Consider the following 23,905-nt stretch of genomic DNA (forward strand, 5'->3'; position numbering starts at 1 on the left):
GCAGAGGAACTGAATTAGGTACTCTGCATGTGAGGATATGCACTTTGGTAAGAAGAATGACTATTTTATAAATGGGAAACGGCTTAGGAAATCAGAAGCACAAAGAACTTAAATCCTAGTTCAATATTCTCAAGGTTAACGTGCAGGTTCAGTTAGCAGTTGGGAAGACAAATGCAATGTTAGCATTCATGTTGAGAGGGCTAGAATACAAGAGCGGGAATGTACTTCTGAGGCTATATAAGGCTCTTATCAGACCATATTTGAGTATTGCGAGCAGTTTTGGGTCTTGTATCTAAGGAACAAAGAACAAAGAAATGTACAGCACAGGAACAGGCCCTTCGGCCCTCCAGGCCCGTGCCGACCAGGCATCCGAAGGATGTGCTGGCCTTGGAAAGGGTCCGGAAGAGATTCACAAGAATGATCCCTTGAATGAAGAGCTTGTCATATGAGGAGTGGTTGAGGACTCTGGGTCTGAATTCATAGGAGTTTAGAAGGATAAAGGGGGACCTTAATTGAAATTTATAGGGATACTAGAGGGGACGTGCGGGCAGCACAGTGGCGTAGTGGTTAGCAGTGCTACCTCACGCCGGCGAGGATCCAGATTAGATCCCGGCCCCGGGTCACTGTCCGTGTGGAGTTTGCACATCCTCCTCGAGTCTCGCCCCCACAACCCAAAACAAATGTGCAGGGTAGGTTGATTGGCCACGCTAAATTGCCCCTTAATTGAATACTCAATTTATTTTTAAATATAGTGGCCGTGGAGCGGATGTTTCCACCAGTAGGAAAAATTAGAACCCGAGGCCACTGCCTTAGACTGAAGGGACGGTCCTTTTAAAACTGAGATCAGGAGGAAATTCTTCAGCCAGAGGGTGGTGAATCTATGGAACACTTTGCCGCAGAAGGCTGTGGAGGCCAAATCACTCAGTCTTTAAGACAGAGATAGATTCTTGATTAAGGGGAATCAGGAGTTATGGTAAGAAGGCAGGAAAATGGGAATGAGAAACAGATCAGTCATGATTGAATGGTGGAGCAGACTCAATGGGCTGAATGGCCTAATTTTGCTCCTGCTCCTATGTCTTATGGTTTTATCAGTGTTCATGGTGGAAGACACTAGTGGCATACCAGAACTTTGAGAGTCGGGCAGAGGTGAGTGTAGTGGCCATCACTAAGGAGAAGGTCCTGGGGAAGCTGAAGGGTCTGAAGGTGGATAAATCACCAGGACTGGATAGACTGCACCCCTGGATTCTGAAGGAGATAGCAGAGGAGATTAAGGCATTGGTGATGATCTTTCAGGAATCGCTGGAGGCAGGGTTGGTCCCAGAGGACTGGAAAATGACTAGTGTAACACCTCTGTTTAAGAAGGGAGGGAGACAAAAGATGGGAAATTATGGACTGTTTAGCCTGACTTAGGTCGTTGGTAGGATTTTAGAGTCCATTATTAAAGATGTGATTACAGAATACTTGGAAGTGCATAGTAAAATAGGGCTCGAGTCAGCACAACTTCCTCACTGGGTGGTCATGCCTGACAACTCTGTTAGAATTCTTTGAGGAGGCATTGAGGAAGTTAGACAAAGGAGAACCAGTAGACTTAATCCATTTGGATTTCTAGAAGGCTTTTGACAAGGTGGTGTACAGGATGCTCTTAAATAAGATGAGAGCCCATGGTGTTGGGGGCAAGTTAGTGGCATGGATAGAGGATTCATTGACTGACAGAAGGCAGGAATGGGGATAAAAGTTTTTTTCAGGATGGCAGCCGGTGACTAGTGGTGTTCTGCAAGTGGAAACGTTGGGATTACAGCTATTCACCATATACGTTAATGATCTAGAAGAAGGAACTGAGGGCATTATTGCTAAATTTGTTGAGGATAAAGATACGTAGAGGACCAATCATGTTGAGGAAGTGGGGAGGCAGCAGAAGGGCATGGTCAGGCTCGGAGGGTGGGCAAACGTGGCAGATGGAATAAAATGTGGGAAAGTGGGAGGTTATGCACTTTGGTAGGAAAAATAGAGGCATAGACTATTTTATAAATGGGGAAAATTTCGGAAATCTGAAGCACAAAAGGGACTTTGGAGTCCTTGTTCAGGATTCTCTGAAGGTTAATGTACAGGTTCAGTCGGCAGTTAGGAAGGCAAATGCAATGTTGGTATTCATGTCAAGAGGGCTATAATTCAAGATAGGGATTTACTGCTGAGATTGTATAAGGCTCTGGTCAGACCCCTTTTCAAACATTGACCAATTTTGGGCTATGTATCTAAGGAAGGGTGTGGTGGCCTTGGAGGTGGTCCAGAGAAAGTTCACAAGAATGATCCCGGGATTGAAGGCCTTGTCATGAGGACCATTTGAGGACTCTGGGTCTGTAGAAGGATATGGGGTAATCTCATTGAAACTTTCTGAATACTGAGACCGAGACAAAGTGGACATGGAGAAGATGATTCCACCAGTAGGAGAGACTAGAACCCGAGGGTACAGCCTCAGACTTGAGGGACAATCCTTTAGAACTGAGATGAGGGTGAATTTCTTCAGCCAGAGGGTGGTGAATCTGTGGAAATTAATGCCACCGAAGGCTGTGGAGGCCAAGTCACAGTGTCTTTGAGTCAAAGGTGGATGGGTTCTTGATTAATAAGTGGATCATGGGTTACAGGGAGAAGGCAGAATGGGGATAAGAAACATACCAGCCATGATTGAATGGTGGAGCTGACTTGATGGGCTGAATGGCCAAATTGTACTCTTATTTCTTATGGTCTTGTATGTACGTTCAGGCATTTCTTTATCTTTGGAATGGATTGAATTCTCAGGAATGGCTTAATAATGCTAGAGACATTGGCGACAGATGGATCATTCACTCTACCCTACTGGCTGAAAATGGTTGCAAATGCTTCAACTTTGCCTTTTGTGCACACCTATAGAGCTCGACCATCATTGAGGAAAGTGGGACTGTTCATGGAGCTGCTTCCTCCCATTGACCAGCATTCACAATTGGATGTGGCAGGAGCGTTGATCCTTTGGTTGTGGGATGACGTCACATATATAGCATACTGATTCTGTTGTTTGGCATACGGTCCTGTGTGGTAGCTTCATGTTGGCAACTTTCTTTTGGGTATGCTTGATGTGGCATATATCCTGGCATGCTCTACACATTGAACCAGTGTAGGTCTGCTAGCTTGAGGGTACTGGGCTGCAAGGTATGCTGGGTCATAAGGTTACAAATTTTCTTGGATCTGTTCTGAATTTGCCCTGTTTTGAATTTGCCCTGTTTTTAACATAGTGATGGTGTCACACATAATGAACCGTGTTCTTGGAGTGAAAGCAGAACTGTGTGTCCACAAAGACAAGATTGTCACTCCTGCAGGTGATATCATGGGCAGATACAGTTGCAGCACAGATTAGTTAGCAAAAGTAGGTTTTTCTTCATGTTAGCTCTCACAACCTGTCTTACAATCAGCAGTGGTGCTTGACATGTGATCAGTTGAGGAAAAGCAGTAGCTGGCAATCAGAAGGTTTCTTTCCCCCTGTTTGACCTGCTGACATGAGATGACCGATCAATGTTGAGTACTCCCAGGGCCTTTATGCCACTGGAGGGACGTTGTCTGAAAAGTTGTGATTTTTTTTTTTTGCTTGTCACTTTCTTCAATAGACTGGACACCTCCCATTTTCTTTTTTTAAATTATTTTTATTAAAACTTTTGTCAAAAACAAAATTTTTGCACAACCGTACGCAACAATTAACAGAACAAAATAAATGTTAACCGTATAGACAAAGAAGAGAACAATACAACGTAAACCCCCCCCACCCCCGGGATGCTGCTGCAGATCTTTACTGCTCTCCTAGAAAGCTGAGGAACGGCTGCCACCTCCGAGAGAACCCTGCCATGGACCCTCTCAAGGCAAACTTTATTTTCTCGAGACTGAGAAACCCAGCCATGTCACTATCTCTGGTCTCTACACTCGGGGGCTTCGAATCACTTCACATTAAAAGGATCCGTCTCCGGGCTACCAGGGAGGCAAAGACCAATACTTGGGCCTCTTTCGCTTCCTGAACTCCCGGATCGTCCGACACACCAAAAATTGCTATCTCTGGACTCTGCACCACGCACGTGTCTAAGATCTTGGACATTGCCTTAGCAAAACCCCGCCTGAATCCCTTAAGAGCCGGGCATGCCCAGAACATATGGACATTATCTGCAGAGCTTCCCGCACACCTCGCACATTTATCCTCAACCCCAAAGAGCTTGCTCATCCTGGTTGCCGTCATGTGTGCCCGGTGGACCACCTTAAACTGGATTAAGCTGAGCACATGATGAAGAGGAATTGACCCTATTTAGGGCGTCCGCCCACAGGCCCGCATCCAGCTCCCCACCTAGCTTCTCCTCCCATTTGCCCATATGCTCCTCTACTGGGGCTTCCTCCACCTCCTGAAGTTCCCAGTAGATGTCTGAAACCTTCCCCTCCCCTACCCAGGGGCCACCCTGCGTGGGGGTAGCAGCAGGAATGATACCACCTGTCTTTTCAGAAAGGTGCATACCTGAAGGTATCTGAAAGCGTTTCCAGGGGGCAAACTGAATTTCTCCTCCAGCGTTTTTAGGCTGGGAAAGGTCCCGTCTATGAACAGGTCCCCCATCCTTTTAATGCCTGCCCAATGTGAGCTTTGAAACCCTCCGTCTATCTTGCCCAGGACAAATCTGTGATTATTACGTATCGGTGTCCAGACTGAGACTCCCTCCACCCCCCTGTGCCTTCTCCACTGACCCCAGATCTTTAATGCCGCCACCAGACTAGAGGAGTAGTGGGCCGGCGAGAACGGCAGAGGTGCCGTTATAAGTTCCCCTAGGCTGATACCTTTACATGAGGCCGCCTTTAACTGCTCCCACATCGACCCCTCCCCAAATAGCCATGATTGAAATGGGTATGTTAGCTGCCCAATAGTAGCAGTGCCAGCCCCCCCGACTGCGCTCTCAGTACAGTCTCTTTACTCGGTCTTATTTGCCCATACGAATCCCGAGATGATCTTGTTCACCCGCTTAAAGAAGGACCTAAGGGATGAAGATGGGAAGGCACTGGAAGACTAACAGAAATCTGGGGAGGACCGTCATCTTAACAGTCTGTACCCTCCCCGCTAGAGATAGCGGGAGCATGTCCCACCTTTTGATGTACCCCCCCCCCCCCCCCCCCCCCCCCATCTGCTCTACCAGCTGAGATAGAGTAAGCTTGTGGAGGGCATCCCACCTTCGAGCCACCTGTACCCCTAGGTACCGAAAGCCCACCTCGACCAACTTCAGCGGAAGCCCTCCCAGCCCCTTTTCCTGCCCCTTAGCTTGGATTGCGAACATCTCGCTTTTCTTCTCGTTTAGTTTGTTCTCTCTCTCTCTCTCTCTCTCTCTCTCTCTCTCTCTCTCTCTCTCTCTCTCTCTCTCTCTCTCTTTCCCTCACCCCCCACCCCCCCCTCCCCGAACCAACCCCACCGGTTCTTTGAAGTCCGCAGCACTATAGCCAGCGGCTCTATCGCAAGGACGAATAATAACTGGGAGAGGGGGCACCCCTGCCTCATCCCCCAGAGGAGCCTAAAGTATTCCAACCTCCCCCTGTTTGTGCGCACACTTGACATGGGGGCCTGGTAGAGTAGCTGGACCCAATCTATGAACCCCTCACCGAATCCGAACCTCTCCAATGATGGGAGGTGTTTTTTTTTTTTTTAAATTTAGAGTACCCAATTATATTTTTTCCAATTAAGGGGCAATTTAGCATGGCCAATCCATCTACCTGCACATCTTTGGGTTGTGGGGGTGAAACCCACGCAGACATGGGGGTGAAACCCACGCAAACTCCACACGGACAGTGACCCGGGGCTGGGATTTGAACCCGGGTCCTCAGCACCAGTGCTATCCACTGTGCCACATGCTGACCCAATGATGAGGGAGAGTTGACCTGAGCTGCATTTGCCAGTTGTCATATACACATTCATTGCCTGGATTGAAGCTGAATGATCTGTTGAGTTGTATTATAGGTTTTTTTTTTGGCAGCTGTTTTTAAACAATTTGAGTCTGTTTGCTAGCCCAATTCGGAGGGCATTTGAGTCTACCATATTTCTCTTGGTCTGGAATCTCATATACAACAGGCCAAGTAGGGATATGAGCTTTCATTCTTTCGGGGCATAGTGAACCAGGTGGGGTTTTATGACATCTGTCGTTTCATGGTCATTACTGATGCCAGCTTCTTGTTGCAAATCTATCTAATTAACTGAAATAAACTGATTGTTTCACATTTTCAGTTTGGTAGATATTGAGAGCTAAGTGCATAACAATGTAAAATGGGACTTGTGTTAACTAAATTGTTTTGGAATAAGCATTACATAAATGTGTACTCCATTGTTTCTATAGGTTTTTCTTCATTCAGTTCATTTGGTAATCTTGGAACGGCATCATTCTCCTCTTCTTCATTTGGAGGTGGTGGAATGGGTAACTTTCGATCAGTATCGACATCTACCAAGTTTATTAATGGCAGGAAAATCACCACTAAGAGGTATTTTAAAAATGGATTTAAGGTTTTATATAGAAAGATTATTTCATTCTGTGAGATGGCTAGATAGATTTACTGCATTTTAATATTTTGAAACCAGTAAATCCTTCCCTTTGTCAAGTTGCGATGTATTTTATGATTAAAGTCAAAGCTAAAGTGGGGTATTAAGCCCAACGAGGTCTCCCTTTTAACAGATGTATGTTCTGTTGTAACTTCTGTTTCATTTTAGTGTTGATCTCTTATTCGGAAAAGCTACTTAAAATTGTCCTGGCTATTTTTATTTCAATATGGCCACTTTAAATATTTCAATCTTCCAAATGCATTTTTGAAGTTTAACTGCATATTGCCTTTTAATTTTCAGGATTGTAGAAAACGGTGAAGAACGAGTGGAAGTAGAGGAAGATGGTCAATTAAAATCTTTAACAGTAAATGGTAAGGAGCAGCTACTACGATTGGATAACAAGTAAACTATTCCCTCATATTTAACAAGTGAAAATGGATGAGCACTCATGGGTGAAAAGATTTTTGAGAGTATCCTGGAAGGAACTTTGCATTATGCGTTACATTGTTTAGTTCAAAATAGTTTTGCTGCTTGTTATGGCACCAATAATCCAATGTTCATGCCATACCTGGAGTTTACTTTGACGGGACCACAGAATAGGACCATCTGGTATTGATTTTTTGAGTTGTCTTTTTGTATTATGAATTTATTGATGCACTTTCTTGTGTAACCATTTTCATTGAGCAGTTATCTTTTGAATCTAGAGATTATTCCACTCTAATCCAAATTTTTCTAGTTAAATGAATGCAAATTAACTTCTAACTTGCGGGAGGATTTAATGTGTTAAATTTTTCTAACTCTCTTTTGTACTTGCTAGTAAATATAATTAAGAATATTTAATGACCATAGTTTGCATTTTTTGCTTGAAATTGCATCTTTTGTGGTTTAGTTTTTGCATGTATACCACTTCAGTGATATTTTGGGAACTGTTGGTGTTTATGCTGTTATAACCTGATCACTCAACAACGTAACATGTTGATGCTGGCAGAATGAAAACTTTATTTGTTAACAAATGACGTGAAAAGAAATGTTTGTGGCACAACCATTAAAAGGGCATGGAAAAATATATTGCGTCTGTGGTGATTTGAAGTTTATTTGCAATCTTGCACATTTTTATTTGTAGTAGTCTCACTAGCATTAAATGCTTGCTTCTTTCTTAGTGCGATGGAAAACTTTCCGTGCAGAGTATAATTGCTGCTGCTTTTTAAAAATAAAATACAGACGTACTAAATTATCATGGACTAAAGAATGATTACCAGTTAACATTTTCAAAAGACAGGTTTCTAATTTGGTCATAATTCAAATGTTATTTTAGGACAAAAGGACTTACTATTTTCATTCAATTGCTCAATACCATATTAAGTTGTGGCTTTTTAGGAAACACTTGCATAGTCTTAGAAGCAGCTATTATACCTGTGGCACATGATTTCGGGGGACTTTTATGAACTTGTGGCCAGTATTTTTAAACCAATTTCTTGTGTCGTTTTATTGCTTAGATGTCAACTGAGACCAGGAGCAAAAATGTGTACTCTGATTTCATGTCCTAATACCCGTCATGTTTGTTTTGGCATAGCCAACATGTCTAGCTATGGCTAATAATTTCAGTACTGTCAAACAATGCAAACAAAAAGACAAACAATGATCAAGTGGTCCATAAAGTGTCTCCTGTTCATTCAGTCATGTTGCAACTGAACAATGCTACCATCGATAGTTTACTTGGAAAGGCAATAAATCCGCTTCAAAATCATTTTTAAAATATAAATTTAGAGTACCCAATTATTTTTTTTTCCAATTAAGGGGCAATTTAGTGTGGCCAATTCACCTAACCTGCACATCTTTGGGTTGTGGGGAGAATGTGCAAACTCCACACTCCCGGACAGTGACCAGGGCCGGGATTCGAACCCAGATCCTCAGCGCCGTAGTCCCAGTGCTAACCACTGCGCTACGTGCCGCCCCCAATCCGCTTCAAAACTTGACCACTTTGGTGTGGGGGCTGGAGTTGTAAATTTCCTCTGAGGCCTGAAGGCAATCAAAAACCCAATCTGGAAGATTAAACTGACTAGTCTGTGGTTACCCAGCGTCCAAATACCTTTTTTGTATGCAGAGATAGTTATTCTTAAGCACTTTGTCTTGACTTAATTTTCAGTGCTTGTGGCAGATCTGCACCTAATTAGTTGGCAACATATCCCAAATGTCATTAATTCTCGAGGAAGATTGTGTTCAATTGTATGCATGCCCTTCCCTGTTCAAGGATGGATATAATGCTAAAAATTTGGCCACCTCTTCCAAGACTATTTTCAATCAAATACTTAATCGCATTTTCCTGAATTTTGCTTTTCGAGAACGCAAAAACTATCAAAATAGAAGTAGGCCTGCAATCCCTTGAGCCGATTCCACCATTAAGTTGGATTCTGGTTGATCTTTATCTTCTTCTATCTGCTGATCTTGGACCCATTTCCCTTAACTTGCCAAACAAAAGTCGATCTCACTTTTGAAATTTCCAGTTGATTAGCCGCAACATGTGGGAAGATGTTTCCAAGCAAGTGCTTCCTGACATGACTCCTTAACAGCCTAACTTAAATGTTATTCTCTTTGTTCAAGATTTCCCCCAAATGGAAATAGCTTCTCTATCGACCTAATCAGGATATTTCTTCTGGCAGAGGGTGAACAGCCAGAGATTGTGGTCCATATAATACACAATGAGGGATGCGGTCCTGAAAGCAGAATTTAGCGAGTCAGCAAACAAATTAAAAAGCAGGATCTTGAAAGAAGTAATCTCAGGATTATTTCTAGTGTCACATGCTAGTGAGCATTTGAAGAGGATTGAGCAATTAAACATCTGGCAGATGAATTGTAGGAGAGAGGGCATCAGATTTGAGGTATTCAATCCGGCTCAGCAGAAGTGGAACCTGTACGAGACGGATGGGGTTCCACATTGGTGCCAGATCAATCTCCTTCGCAGGTTGATTTGCTCGTGCAGTTGGAGAGGTTCAAACTAAATTGGCAGTGGAATGGGAACCGGGGAGGGAATTCAAATAAGAGGAAAGGAAAACTGGTACGGGAAGTAGAAAAATAGTACGGAAAATTAGACTGATGAAACAAAGACGAGCATCAAATAGAATTGGGATTAGAATGGCCGAATAAGGCTAAAAAGACAAAGTTAATGGTACTCTTAACTGAATGCATGCAGCATTCACAACAGCATAGATGATTTGAAGGTGCAAATGGGTAAAGAGGTATGATTCAATCACCTTTAAAGACATGGTTGCAAGGTGACCAGAATTGGGAGCTGAATATTCAGGGGTATTTGTCATTTAGGAAGTGTGGGCAGAGGAGACTAGGAGGATGAGTAATGCTGTTGATAAGGAACAAAATCGGTACGCTCGAGGATCTTTGGTCAAAGGATTAAGATTAGGAGAAGCTAAGAAACAGCAAACGTTAGCAAACATTGGTGCGAGTTGTTTACAAGGCACCAACTAGTGGTAATGTTGGGCACTGTATAAATGAGCAAATTAGAGCTGCACGTAACATGGTTAATACAGTAATAATGGGTGACTTCAATTTGCATATCAGCTAGGTAAACCTAATTATCACTAATGCTGTGGAGGATGAACAGTATTTTCATTGATCTACACTGTCGAAGAAACACCCTGGAAATGGCTGTAAATCAGGAAATTGAAGGGAGTGGAATTCAGGAAATTTCAATCACCAGGGAAGTGATGCTGAGCATCTTGTTGGAGCTGTAGGTTGACAAGTCCCTGGATCCTGATGGACTTCAGCCTAGGGTCTTCACAGGTGTGGCTAATGCGATAGCTGATACATTGGTCTTAATTTTCAAAAAATCTCGAAATAGCAAATGTAACTCCTTTTTTTCGAAAAGGGAGGGAGACTGAAAGCCCAGAACTACAGACCAGTTAACTTAACACTGTTATGGGGAAAATGTTGTAATCTATTATTAAGAAAATTCTAGCAGGGTGCTGGGGAAAATGTTGTAAGCCATTATTAAGAAAATTATGGGGGAGTCAAGGTAGGCAGTCAGCATGGTTTTGTGAAGGGTAATGATGTTTAACCAATTTGAATTTTTTGCAGAGGAATCATGTGCTGTGGATAAAGGGGAGCCATAGGATGTACTGCTCTTAAGATTTCCTGAAATGTTATTGCAGAAAATAAAAGCTGATGGTGTAGGGGGTGACACATTGACATGGATAGGATAGAAGATTAGCCAGGTGACGAGAAACAAAAGTTGGGATAATTGGGTCATTTAACATAAAATGTAAATGGTGTGCTGCGCCACAGTGATCAATGCTGGGGCCTCAACGTTTTACAATTTATACTTGGGTGAAGGGACTAATAGTATTGTGCTAAATTTGATAACACACACAGAAAAATAAGTTCCAAAAGAGGTCATAAAGCTATAAATGGACATTGTTTACATAGAAACACATCAGGAGTAGGCCCTTTGGACCATTGAGCCTGCTCCATCATTCATTGAGCTCATGGCTGATTCTCTATCTCAATGCCACACTCCCATTTTCTCTCCATACTCCTTAATACCATTGGTGTCTAGAAATCCCATCTATTTCTTTAATATGTTCAATGCCTACACAACCTTACATGATCGAGAATTCTACTGGCTCACCATCCTCTGAAGAAATATCTCATCAGTCCCAATGATCTGCCCTGTATCCTAAGGCTGTAGACCCTTTTTCACTGCCCCTAATTCTTAACTTTCGTGAATAGCCTAGTTGACCCAATATCCCCTATGACAATCCTGGCCTCCCAAGAATTAGTCTTGTGAACCTTTGTTGCACTCCCTCTATGGCAAGTACGTCTCCTTGGGCAAGGAGATGTGGTTTCATCAAGGTCTTGTACAGTTGCAGTAAGGCATTCTTGCTCCTGCACTCTTACTCTTGCAATGAGCTGCTTGCTGCAGTGCATGCTTGCTTTCAATGACTGATGTACAAGGACACCCAAGTCCCTTTGTACATCAACATTTCCCAAAATATTACCATTTAAATGGTACAGTCATTCTGATTTTCTGTCTGAAGTGGATAACTTCACATATATGCATATTATTCTGCATCTGCATGCATTTGCCTACTAACTTGTCTAAATAGCCTTGAGCCCTCTTTTACTTCCTCCCTCACTAATTCCATGTTTTATGTCATCAGCTAACTTGGTAATATTACTTTTGATTCTTCCACCTAAATTGTGAGTGGGCAAATTTGCGGCGGTCCGTTTTGGCAGACAAAGCTTCTCTAGATGGTGAGAGATTGCAGAACCCACGATGTAGCACAATCTGGGTTTCTGGTGTGCAAATCGCAAAATGTTAGTATGCATTTACATCAAGTGATATGGAAAGCTAATAGAATGTTGTTGATTGCAAGGGGAATTGAATAAGTTATGCTTCAGTTATACAGGGCACTGGCGAGGTACATCTGGAGTACTGTGCACAGTATTTGTCTCATTTAAGAAAGGATACAAACCTGTTGGATACAGTTCGCAGAAGATTCCTCAGCTAATAACTGGAATGGGAGGGTTATCTTTGAGGAAAAGCTTGTATCTGCTGGAGAGGAGTGAGGCAACTTGTTAGAAATCTCAAGATCCTGAGGGGTCTTTGTGGGGTAGATGTAGAGCGGAAATTTCGTCTTGCGGGAAATTTTGTAACTAGGGGTTAGTGTTTAAAAATAAGGGTCATCCATTTAAGACGAGAGAAATTTCTTCTGAGGGTTGAGTCTTTGAAACTCTTCCTCAAAGGGTGTGGAAGCAGTGTCTTTGAATATTTTTAAGGCAGAAGTAATTTTTGATGAGCAAGGGGGCTAAAAGCTAATTTGGGTAGGCAGGAATTTTGGGGCAGCACGGTAGCATTGTGGATAGCACAATTGCTTCACAGCTCCAGGGTCCCAGGTTCGATTCCGGCTTGGGTCACTGTCTGTGCGGAGTCTGCACATCCTCCCCGTGTGTGCGTGGGTTTCCTCCGGGTGCTCCGGTTTCCTCCCACAGTCCAAAGATGTGCAGGTTAGGTGGATTGGCCATGATAAATTGCCCTTAGTATCCAAAATTGCCCTTAGTGTTGGGTGGGGTTACTGGGTTATGGGGATAGGGTGGCGGTGTGGACCTTGGGTAGGGTGCTCTTTCCAAGAGCCGGTGCAGACTCGATGGGCCGAATGGCCTCCTTCTGATCTGTAAATTCTATGAATGTGGAGTTCGGGTTACCATCAAATCAGCCATGATCTTATTGCATGACAGGCTCAAGGGGCTGAATGGCTACCTGCTAATTCCAGGAAATCATTAAAACAAAATAGTACCCAATTATTATTTTCCAGTTAAGGGGCAATTTAGTGTGGCTAATCCACCTAACCACATCTTTGGGTTGGGGTGAAACCCACAAAGTCACGGGGAGAATGTGCAAACTTCACACAGTGACCCAGAGCCGGGATTGAACCCGGGTCCTCAGCGCCATAGCCAGCGGTGCTAATCTCTGCGCCACTGCTGCCCAATTCCAGGGAATCATATGGACATAAGTGTGTTTATTTAATGAGGGGTGATCTATAACCTTGGTGTGAAGGAACCATTAGGAAATAGTGATGATAAAATTGAGTTTTACATTAAGTTTGAAAATGATACAGTTCATTTTGAAACTAGGTTCCTAAATCTGAATAAAGGAAATTATAACGGGTCAGGGAGGGGGTAGGGTGTTAGATTTGATGGTGGATGGGCAATGGTGTGTATTTAAAGAAATATTGCAAATATACATTTCTGTAAGACACGCCCCAACCGTCAATATAAATCCACTGTTGTTAACAAATAAGTTGAAGATTGTATTAGATCAAAGGAAGTGGCTTGAGGTTGCTAAAGAAATTGGCAAGTCTTAGGATTAGGAGAATTTAGAATCTGGAAAAGAATGGCCAAGAGGCTGGTAAAGGGAAGAGGAATGCAAGCTGGTGAGTAACATAAAGATGGATTGTGGGGCAGCACGGTGGCACAGTGGTTAGCACTGCTGCCTCACGGCGCCAAAGTCCAAGGTTCGATCCCGGCTCTGGGTCACTGTCCGTGTGGAGGTTGCATATTCTCCCCGTGTTTGTGTGGGTTTCGACCCCACAACCCAAAGATGTGCAAGATAGGTGGATTGGCCATGCTGAATTGCCCCTTAATAGGAAAAAATGAATTGGATACTCTAAATTTATTTTTAAAAATAAAGGTGGACTGTAAAGGCTTCTTTAGATATGTGAAAAGAAAAATGAGGACAAATGTGGATCTGTTACAGGTGGAAATTGGTATTAATGAGGAGTAGTATTCAAAATGAATTGGATTGAAGATTCATAAATCCCCTGGACTGTATGAGATATATCCCAGCGAATTGAAGAAAGTGGCTATAGAGATAGTGGAAACATTAGTTATCTTTCAAAATTCTGTAGCTTCTGGAAAGGTTCCTGCAGACTGGAAAGTGGCAAATGTAAGCACTATTTAAGAAGGGGATGAGAAAGAAAACTAGTTTGATGTTAGTAGAAAATTGTTTGAATCTATCAAAGGGTGTGAAAACTCGACACTTGGAAAATAATAATTGGTCAGAGTTAGCATGGATTTGTGAAAAGGAAATCATGTTTGACAAATCTATTGAGTTTTTCTGAGGATGTTACCTCTATCGTGGGTAAAGGTGAACCAGTAAATGTGTTTTATTTGGATTTTCAGAAGGCTTTCAATAAGGTCACTCAGGAGGTTAGTAAACAAAATTAAGAGTTAATGGGATTGGGATAATGTACTGCTATGGATTGAGAATTTCTTAGTGGTCATAAAACGGTAGGAATAAATGGGACAGTCTCAGGATAGCAAGCTTAACATAGAACATACAGTGCAGAAGGAGGCCATTTGGCCCATCGAGTGCACCAATCCACTTAAGCCCTCACTTCCACCCTATCCCCGTAACCCAATAACCCCTCCTAACCTTTTTGGATACGAAGGGCAATTGATCATGGCCAATCCACCTAACCTGCACATCTTTGGACTAGGAGGAAACCGGAGCACCCGGAGGAAACCCACGCAGACACAGCGAACGTGCAGACTCTGCACAAAGTGACCCAGCAGGGAATCGACTGGGACCCTGGTGCTGTGAAGCCACAGTGCTAACCACTATGCTACTGTGCTGCCCATGATGGGCTACTCTAAGGATCAGTGCTTAGGTCACAACTGTTCTCATAATATATAAATGATTTGGATGTGGGACAAAATGTAATATATTTTAGAGTTGCCAATTACAAAACTAGGTGGAAATGTGAATTGATGTAAGGAGGTTTCATGGAATTTGACAGGCTAAGAGAGGAGCAAGAAGAACATAGCAGATGGAATATAATATGAGTGAGTAGGAAATTATCCATTTTGTTAGAAAAGGCATTTTTTTTTAAATAAATGGTGAGAGATTTGGGAGTGCTAATGTCCAAAGGTACCTGGCTGTCTTTGTTCATGATTCGCTAAAAGCTAGCATAAAGGTGCAGCAAGCATTTAAGAGGAAAATAGTATGTTGGCCTCGCAAGGGGATTTGAGTACAGGATTTGTTCACTCGGGGCTGTGAATCTTTGGAATTCTCTACTCCAGCAGCTGTTAGATCTCAATCGTTGAGCATATTCTACAGATTTCTGGATATTAATGACATTAAGGAAATGGTGTGGGAAAATTTGCACGAGGTCAATGATCAGAATGGCGGACCAACGAGCCTACTCCCGCTCCTTATTTTATCAACAACAACTTGTTTATTTGGCACCTTTAAAGCACCTGGGGTATTTTGTGCTACTGGTGCCATTATAAAACTAAACTGTGACATCAAGCCACATTAGGTATTGGATTGAGGTAGATTTTAAGGAGAGTTTGAATGGAGGAATGTGAAATTGAGGTACAGGGAGGGTATTCCAGAACTTATGGCCGGGGCAACTGATGGCACAGCCACCAATGGTGGAGCAATTCAAAATCTAGGATGAAAGGGGCCTGAATTAGATGAATGCAGACATCTTCGAAGATTGTGGGACTGGAGGAGATTCTGATAAGAGGTCATGGAGGGTTTTGAAAATGAGGATGCAAATTTTAAAATCAAGATGTTGCTTAGCAAAGAGTCAATGCAAATCCGTAGCACAGGGATAGGTGAATGGGAAGCACTTGGTGCAAGTTAAGACGTGGCCAGCAGTGTTTTGGATGACCTCCAGTTTACAGAAGATGGAATTGCCTTACTCTAGATCAGTAGATATTGTGAAGAATAATGACCCCGACTGCTCCCTGCAGCAGTCCACTATCACTAATTACGGTCCTCTGACTACAACCAACTTCCTGTACAACCAAGAATCTGCCCATTAATCCACAGGATTCTCGCATGTGTAACAGTTGACTGTGAGGCACCTTAACAAAATGTTTTTTGGAGATCCAAATATATGCAGTGTTTACTGGGATATTTCCATCCACGAACCTGGCAATCTCAAGTCAGTCAGGTTGGCAAGGCACTACTCTTCCGGAAGCCATGTTGCATGTGTGTGGGCGATATAGCACAGTGGCTAGCTCTGTTGCTTCACAGCACCAGGGTCCCAGATTCGATTCCCAGGTTTGGTCACTGTATTCAGAGTCTGCACGTTCTCCGGGTTTCTCCCGCAAGTCCTGAAAGACGTGCTTGTTAGGTGAATTGGACATTCTAAATTCTCCCTCTGTGTACCCGAACAGGTGCTGGAGTGTGGCGACTAGGGGATTTTCACAGTAACTTCATTGCAGTGTTAATGTAAGCCTACTTGTGACAATAACTATTACTTCCATGCCTGTAATAACTGCTTTGACAAGGTGGTTGTAAAGGATATCCTGGTGATCCTTTCCAGCACCTTGTTCTACAACTAATGTCAAACTAATGGGGTCTACAATTTTGACTTCTTGCCCTTTTTATAAATCAGTGCAATATTAGTTCCTTCCAATCATCGGGACTGATCCCCAATTCCCTGAGAAACCCGAGTGGGTCCTATGCTGTCTTTCAACTCCATCTGATTTCTAAATGAATGGTAGTGATAGTTAAAACCTTTATTACTCAGCCTTCCTTTCTAATATCTTCTGATTGCTCTGATAATTTGAGAATAGAGGTTCTATTCTTACGGGTTTTAATTGCAATCTGATTAATTTTTGTATATGATTCGTTTGTAACCTTGGCACAATTTGACCATGTACTCTGAATTTTGAGAAATAAGATTTTTGCATTAAAGGGTTTAAAGTTGCTTTGTATAGTGTTCCCATCTCTGCCTAGTACAGTTGATCGATCAATGGTCTCAATTTAACCCTTTGTCATTTGTACATATTTAGACCTTTTGAAATCCTGGGACTGTCATTGAATATTTGGATGCAGATGTAGGTGCTCCTGGACATGGAGGCATATTTCTGGCTCCTAAAAGCTTTCTGGTCTTGCAAAACAAGATTCTTTGAAAAGCATAATCACTGTAGTCAAACACACTCCAACCCAGGCTTCTACTCCCAAATTGCCAAATGTTCACAATCCAATATATCTATAATCCTTCATTTGTCACGCCCAGAACTGACCAGCCTCTGGTGGTGACCAATTTTTTTTTTTTAAACTTAGAATTTTCAAACTTGGCAATTTTACCCTCCACTGCAGTATAAATGTTTCATAGTGATCTCTTCCTGAGTGACATTTTTCTGTTTGCAAGTTGCCAAAATGAGTAAGTAAGAGCATAACTTGAATGTATTACATTGTCTTCCAAGTTTTTGTGTTTTACATGGGGAAATAAGAATGAGGATCATGCCTGTTGGGCCTGTGGGGGAAAATAGCTTAAATTTTTGTTATTTTTGGTCATCTTTACTCTTTCATATGTAGGAGGACTTCCCAACTTCTCCTCATTCCCCAACTTGCCCAGTCAGCACAAAACAGCCATTTGCATCAGGAAAATATATTGGTGCCATTTATTGGAAATGTAACTTCTATATAATTTTAACAATCATTTCTTCACTTTAAATATTCCACTTCATTTTGCATGTGTTATGATCCCATTGAGCCAACTTTTCGAAAAAGAGATCGAACTTTCGCTGAATAGCTGAAAGGATGACAAGTCTAAATATTAAGACTTACTAAAACAAACCAACAGCACCATTGACTAAACGCTATTTCAAAATGTTCTTGGCTCCAAACGTTTACTTCTGTTTTTTCCTCAGCCTGGTAACTTTTAACCTTTGAACTGTACTTCGTGGTGTGGATTTTTCTGGAAATTCTGTCTAACTCAAGCTAGGCAAATCTTCAGTCTCATTTTAAATCTCCTCTAATTTGGTCTTACTGCGAGCTCTCACCTATTCCCAGTGAACCGTGGAGAGACTTTCTGCCTCCGCTCTTGTGCTGTTCAGGAGTATCTTTAGTAGAACCCAATAATCCGATTCTACATTGGCTTCCTATGTATCCTTCCCCTCGAAGCCCATCTCCATGGCAATGTAGATATCAGGCCTGGTATCCAGGTTGATACAGGAACAGGAGTAGGCCATTCAGCCCATTAAGCCTCTGCTATTCAACAAAATCACGGTTCATCTACCTCAATGCCATTTTCCCACACTATCCCCATAACTTGATGCCACATGTCACTCCACTTTTCAAGAAGGATGAAAGGGGGAAACCAGGGAATTACAGACCAGTCAGCCCAACATCTGGGGTAGGGGAATTGCTGGAGTCTATAAATCGGGGATGGGGTAACTGAAAACCCTGAAATATATCCGTCGATCAGGGAGAGCCAGCATGGATTCGTGAAGGTAATGTCATGCCGGACTAATCTTATTGAATATTTTGAAGAGGTGACTAAGGTAGTGGACAGGGATGGACTTCCAGAAGGCATTTGATAAAGTCCCACACATGAGACTGTTAACTAAAGTGGAAGCCCAAGGAGGTGAGGGCAAATTGTTGACATGGTTAGGAAATTGGTTGAGTGTCAGGTGATAGTGGGGATAATGGATAATTACTCTTAATTAGCAGGAGGTGACTAGTGGTGTACTACAGGGATCTGTGCTGGGGCCTCAATTATTCACACTGTTCATTAATGACTTGGATGATGAAAGTCACTGTCTGCAGAGTCTGCACATTCCCCCCCCATGCCTGCGTGGGTTTCCTCCGGGTGTTCCGGTTTCCTCCCGGAAGTCATGCTTGTTCGGGTAATTGGGCATTCTGAATTCTCCCTCTACCTGAACAGGCGCCGGAGTGTGGCGACTAGGGGATTTTCACAGTAACTTCATTGCAGTGTTAATTAATGTAAGCCCACTTGTGACAGTAATAAAGATTATCATTATATCCAAATTTACAGATGATGCAAAGTTACGTGGCCTTGTAGACAGTCTAGATGATAGCATAAAATTGCAAGGAGATATTGACAGACTAGGTGAATGGGCAAAATTGTGGCAGATGGAATTTAATGTAAGCAAGTGTGAGGTTATCCATTTTGGACCAAAAAAGGATAGAGCAGAATACTTTATAAATGGAAAGAGGTTAGGTACAGTGGATGTTCAAAGATACCTGGGGTTCAGGTGCATAGGTCCTTAAAATGCCAGGAACAGTGCAGAAAATAATTTAAAAGGCTAATGGAATACTAGCCTTTATATCTAGAGGATTGGAATATAAAGACACTTGCTATGCTGCAGCTGTACAAAACCTTGAGTAGAGCCCACTTGGAGAACTGAGACCAGTTCTCAGCACCACACCTTGGGAAGGATATTTTGGCTTTGGGGGGAGTGCAACGTAGGTTGACAGAAATGATACCTGGATTACAAGAGTTGAGTTAGGAGGAGAGATTACTCAAATTAGACCTGTCTTCGCTCAAATTTAGAAGATTAAGGGGTAATCTGATCGAAGTATTCACAGGGAAAGACCGGATCGATAAAGATAAACTATTTCCGCTGGTTGGAGATTCTAAAACTAGGGAGCAGTCGGGCCAGATCGTTCAGGAGAGACGTTAGGAAGCACTTCTTCATGCAAAGGTTAGGGGGGGGGTAGAAGTTTGGAACTCTCCCACAAACAGCAGTTGAAATGAGAACATTTGTTAATTTTAAATCTGAGATGGATAGATTTTTGTTAAGCAAAGATATTAAGGGATATGGGCCAAAGGCAGGTATACGGAGTTAGGTCACAGATCAGCCAAGATCTCATTGAATGGCAGGATAGGCTTGAGGGGCTGAATGGCCTCCTCCTGTTTCTATGTTCCACGTCTAAAAATATGTTGATCTATCTTGTACATGCACAATGGCTTAGTCTCCTCAGGGAGAGAGAATTTAAAAGATTCATCAATGTCTGCGTGAAGACATTCTTCATCGCTCCTAAATGGCATACCCATTATTGTGAGGCTATGCCCCTGGTTCTAGGCCCACCTTCACCATACCCTCCAGCAAAATTAGCAGAAACATTCTTTCTGTATCTATCCTGCCCAAATTATGTATGTTTGAATGAGATCACCTTTCATTCATAAACAGCCTTCCAGATACAGGCCTCGTCTCCTCAAGCTTTCCTCGTACGACAATTCTGCCACCCCAGAAATTAGTTTGTGACCCTTTGCTGAACTTCCTCCACAGCAACTGTATTCTTCCTTCGGTAAGGGGACAAAAACTGCGCACAATACTCTCGGTAAGGTCTCACCAAGGCTGTATACAATTGCAGAAAGACCTCTTTGCTCCTGTACTCAAATCCTCTTGTATTAAAGGCTAACCTACCATTTGCCTTCCTAATTGCTCGCTGTACCAGCATGTTAGCTTTCAGTGATCATGAACAATCTGGTATCTTTGGACTTCAACATTTCCCAACCTCTCACCATTTAAGAAATATTCTGCATTTCTGTTTTCCCTACCAAAATGGATAATTTTATATTTTTCCACAGTATAATCCATCTGCCATGTCCTTGTCCACTCACTAAGCCAATCTAAATCTCTTTGAAACCTCTGCATCCTCCTCAAATTCCCATTCCCATCAAGTTTTGTGTCCTCAGCAAATTTCCCCCGCATCAAAATCATTGATGTAGCTTGTGAATAGCTGGGGCCCAAGCACTGTTCATCGCAGTACCTCACTAGTCACAGTGTGCCAACCTGCGAAGGATCCATTTCTTCCTACTATTTTCTGTCCGTGAACCAATTCACAATCCATGCCAATATATTATCCCATCCCATGTGCTCTATTTTTGCTTACTAATCTTATGTGACCTTGAAAATCCAAATATACTCCATCTACTGGTTCCCCACCCTGGTTACTGCAATGTTTTTCCTTTCATAAATCATGTTAACTCTACCCATTGCCCCTATTATTCTAAGTGCCCAGTCATCACATCATTTATAATAGATTCTAGCATTTTCCCAACTACGGATGTCAGGCTAACATCAATTAGTTCCTACTTTTCTCTTCCCCTCCTTTCTTAAATAGTGGGGTTACATTTGCCACCTTCCAACCTGCAGGATTTAATCCAGAATCTATAGAATTTTGGAAGGTGACCACCAACACATCTACTGTCTTTACAGCCACCTCTTTCAACATTCTTAACTATCCTTCACACTCCCCATAATCTTCAGATTAAATACAGTACTCTTCGCAAATCCTGAAATTCTTAACACATTCCTGGAACTTTAGAAACTAACAGTTTATCTACTATCAACTCTGATCGATACTTCTGCCATTGTCTACAAGTGTGAATCTTCATCCCAGTAAAACGACCTGGGCCTCTCTTTTAATCTTTAACAAATTAAAGTTTGTTAGTAAAAATTTAATTTATTCCCAAAATTTAAGACTGTCCCAAAACATATGCCTCATTTGTAACATTCATCATGGCCAGGTTTTCGTCAGGACAGTGATTTTGAACACCTGAATTTTCAGTCTTCCAGTTTTAAAAATTGCAAAAGGTGCAGTGGCTTCCCAGAGTTAGCTATTTGGTGAACTTTAACCCGTCAAAGTTAGGTGAGATGTTGAAATTCTAGAGATCTCAAACTTGTAAGCTTCAGGATTTAACAGACCACAGGCAGGAAACCAATCCATTCCTGTGAGCTGGGTTGTCAAGTTAAAATACTTTAAGGTTGGCAGCCCCTCAGTTTTAACCACATATGGGTTTAACCCTGAACAGTGGGTTATCCCAGACGTCACAAAACCTGGCAGCTCAAGAATGGTGCGGACAGCTTCAGAAGGTAAGTGGCATTACACTACTGCTTGTCAACCAAGAGGATGGAATGCTGCCCCACCCAGATTGGGGATCAGACCCCTGCTCCCAACCTGATGGGGAAACCAAGCGTGTAAATTAAGTTCACTATCAGGCAGCGATCCTGTTGGCACAATACAGGGTTAAGTAGCCTTCTGGGTTTCTGCCCTGGTCAATGTTGGGGCCTTTGTGTGAAGTTCTGCAACCGGGTTCATGTGGCTGCCTATATCCTGTTCACTGCTTGATTGATAGCAGAAGTCTATGCAGTAGTCGACTAACCTAAAAAAGTGCCAGGAAGCCGAATTCTAGTTCCAGCTTGGATAGAGGTTCAGATTTGGGCGAGGAATATGGCTGGAGAGCACGGAGAGCTGTGACACATACTTTGAAGAAGCTTAATGCTAGTCATAAATCTGCTTAGTTTTTGCAGTCCAGTGTGGCAAAGCTCCGTTCCAAGCAAGTGACTAAATGAAAGCTTCTGGTTATGAACCAATTTTTATTTCTTCAATGCAAGAAAAAAAGTTATTTTGTCGATACGTTTTGCTATCTCAAACACACACTTTCTGAAATACTCTTGGTTCTTTGTCTTTAGTTTAGAGTGCCTTGCAGACATGAGTAAAAGCTAATAAGGTAGATTCAGGCAGGTTGTAAGTGAAGCTTGCCAAGAGGATGAAAAGGATGATCAGTTCTTAGCGTGATGGATATTTTGAGGGCGGGTAACCTCAATGTCCTCGGTAATTAGAAATTAACCTTTGAGAAGCAGATTGGATGTATCAAGCCAAATGGATGGCAGACGAGTTGTGTAGCCGATACTTTTCCAATTAAATACTTTTGCATTAAGCAAACATTACAAGTAAACAGATTCGGGTAGCACAGTGGTTAGCACAGTTGCTTCACAGCTGCAGGGTCCCAGGTTCGATTCCCGGCTTGGGTCACTGTCTGTGCGGAGTCTGCATGTTCTCCCCGTGTCTGCATGGGTTTCCTCCGGGTGCTCCGGTTTCCTCCCACAGTCCAAAGATGCGCAGGTTAGGTGAATTGGTCATAATAAATTGCCCTTCGTGTCCAAAAAAGAGGTAGGTGGGGTTACGGGGATAGGGTGGAGGTGTGGGCTTAAGTAGGGTGCTCTTTCCCAGGGCCGGTGCAGACCCCATGGGCTGAATGGCCTCCATTTGCATTGTAAATTCTATGATTACCATTTGTCACGAGCCAAGTTTTGCAAATACTGGAAATCTGGAATAAAACAGAAAATGCTACAAATTCTCTGATCTAACAACATCTCCTTTAAGTTGACCGTTCATTGGAACAGATCACTATTTGAAGCTGAATGAAATGAAATACGTTGAATTGTGTCCAATCATAGCACCTTGAGGTTGAAGAGCCAAGAATTCATTGTTAGAACATAGAACATACAGTGCAGAAGGAGGCCATTTGGCCCATCGAGTCTGCACCGACCCACTTAAGCCCTCACTTCCACCCTATCCCCCTAGCCCAATGACCCCTCCTAACCATTTTGGACACTAAGGGCAATTTAGCCAGGCCAATCCACCTAACCTACACGTCTTTGAACTGTGGGAGGAAACCGGAGCACCCGGAGGAAACCCACGCAGACACTGGGAGAACGTGCAGACTCCGCATAAAGTGACCCAGCCGGGAATCGAACCTGGGAACCTGGCGCTGTGAAGCCACCGTGCTAACCACTTTGCTACTGTGCTGTTCTAAAAAATAAAATTCTGAAAAGAGATCCAAAATCCTCATGGACTATGTAATCTTGCCCCCAGTTATATGTTTGAGATTGCCACGATTATTTAGTGTTTGAGATCATGGGCTCCAGCTGAAAGGATAGAAAATACATAAATGTTTTGAGTTTTACTGCTTTATGAAAAGGGCATTGAATATGTTGAATGGACACACAAAGTCATAGTGTGTGAAAATTTAATTGGGGTAATTTGGGGGGGGGAATAATTTCTGGGGCTGGCCAGATTATCTGAAGTTTTTCTGTACTTATTCCTATATTTTAATATTTGAACAGTTGACCTCTTGGGCTATTTGCATAAATTCATCCAATGTATTTGACTAGAGGGAGGAGGTATTCCTTGTTGAAACTACCAAACCATTGGATCTTCATATCAGGAATTGCACATTCAGATGTAGAAAAATTACAAAG

General features: G+C 42.6%; 1 protein-coding gene across 6 annotated transcripts in view; it reads left to right on the forward strand.

The window, feature by feature from the left end:
- The window catches only part of dnajb6b (DnaJ heat shock protein family (Hsp40) member B6b), a 235,791-nt gene that overhangs the window by 92,339 nt on the left and 119,547 nt on the right, over positions 1-23,905 (forward strand). For 5 of the 6 annotated variants that reach the window (XM_072508219.1, XM_072508218.1, XM_072508222.1 and 2 more), the window contains 2 exons: positions 6,375-6,516; positions 6,875-6,945. In XM_072508219.1, the coding sequence (XP_072364320.1) occupies positions 6,375-6,516; positions 6,875-6,945 (213 nt within the window). Of the gene's footprint in view, positions 1-6,374; positions 6,517-6,874; positions 7,641-23,905 lie in introns of those variants that run through there. The other variant, XM_072508224.1, reaches the window with a different exon arrangement.

The sequence above is a fragment of the Scyliorhinus torazame genome, chromosome 6 (assembly GCF_047496885.1).
Source record: "Scyliorhinus torazame isolate Kashiwa2021f chromosome 6, sScyTor2.1, whole genome shotgun sequence".
In the NCBI taxonomy this organism is placed as follows: domain Eukaryota; kingdom Metazoa; phylum Chordata; class Chondrichthyes; order Carcharhiniformes; family Scyliorhinidae; genus Scyliorhinus; species Scyliorhinus torazame.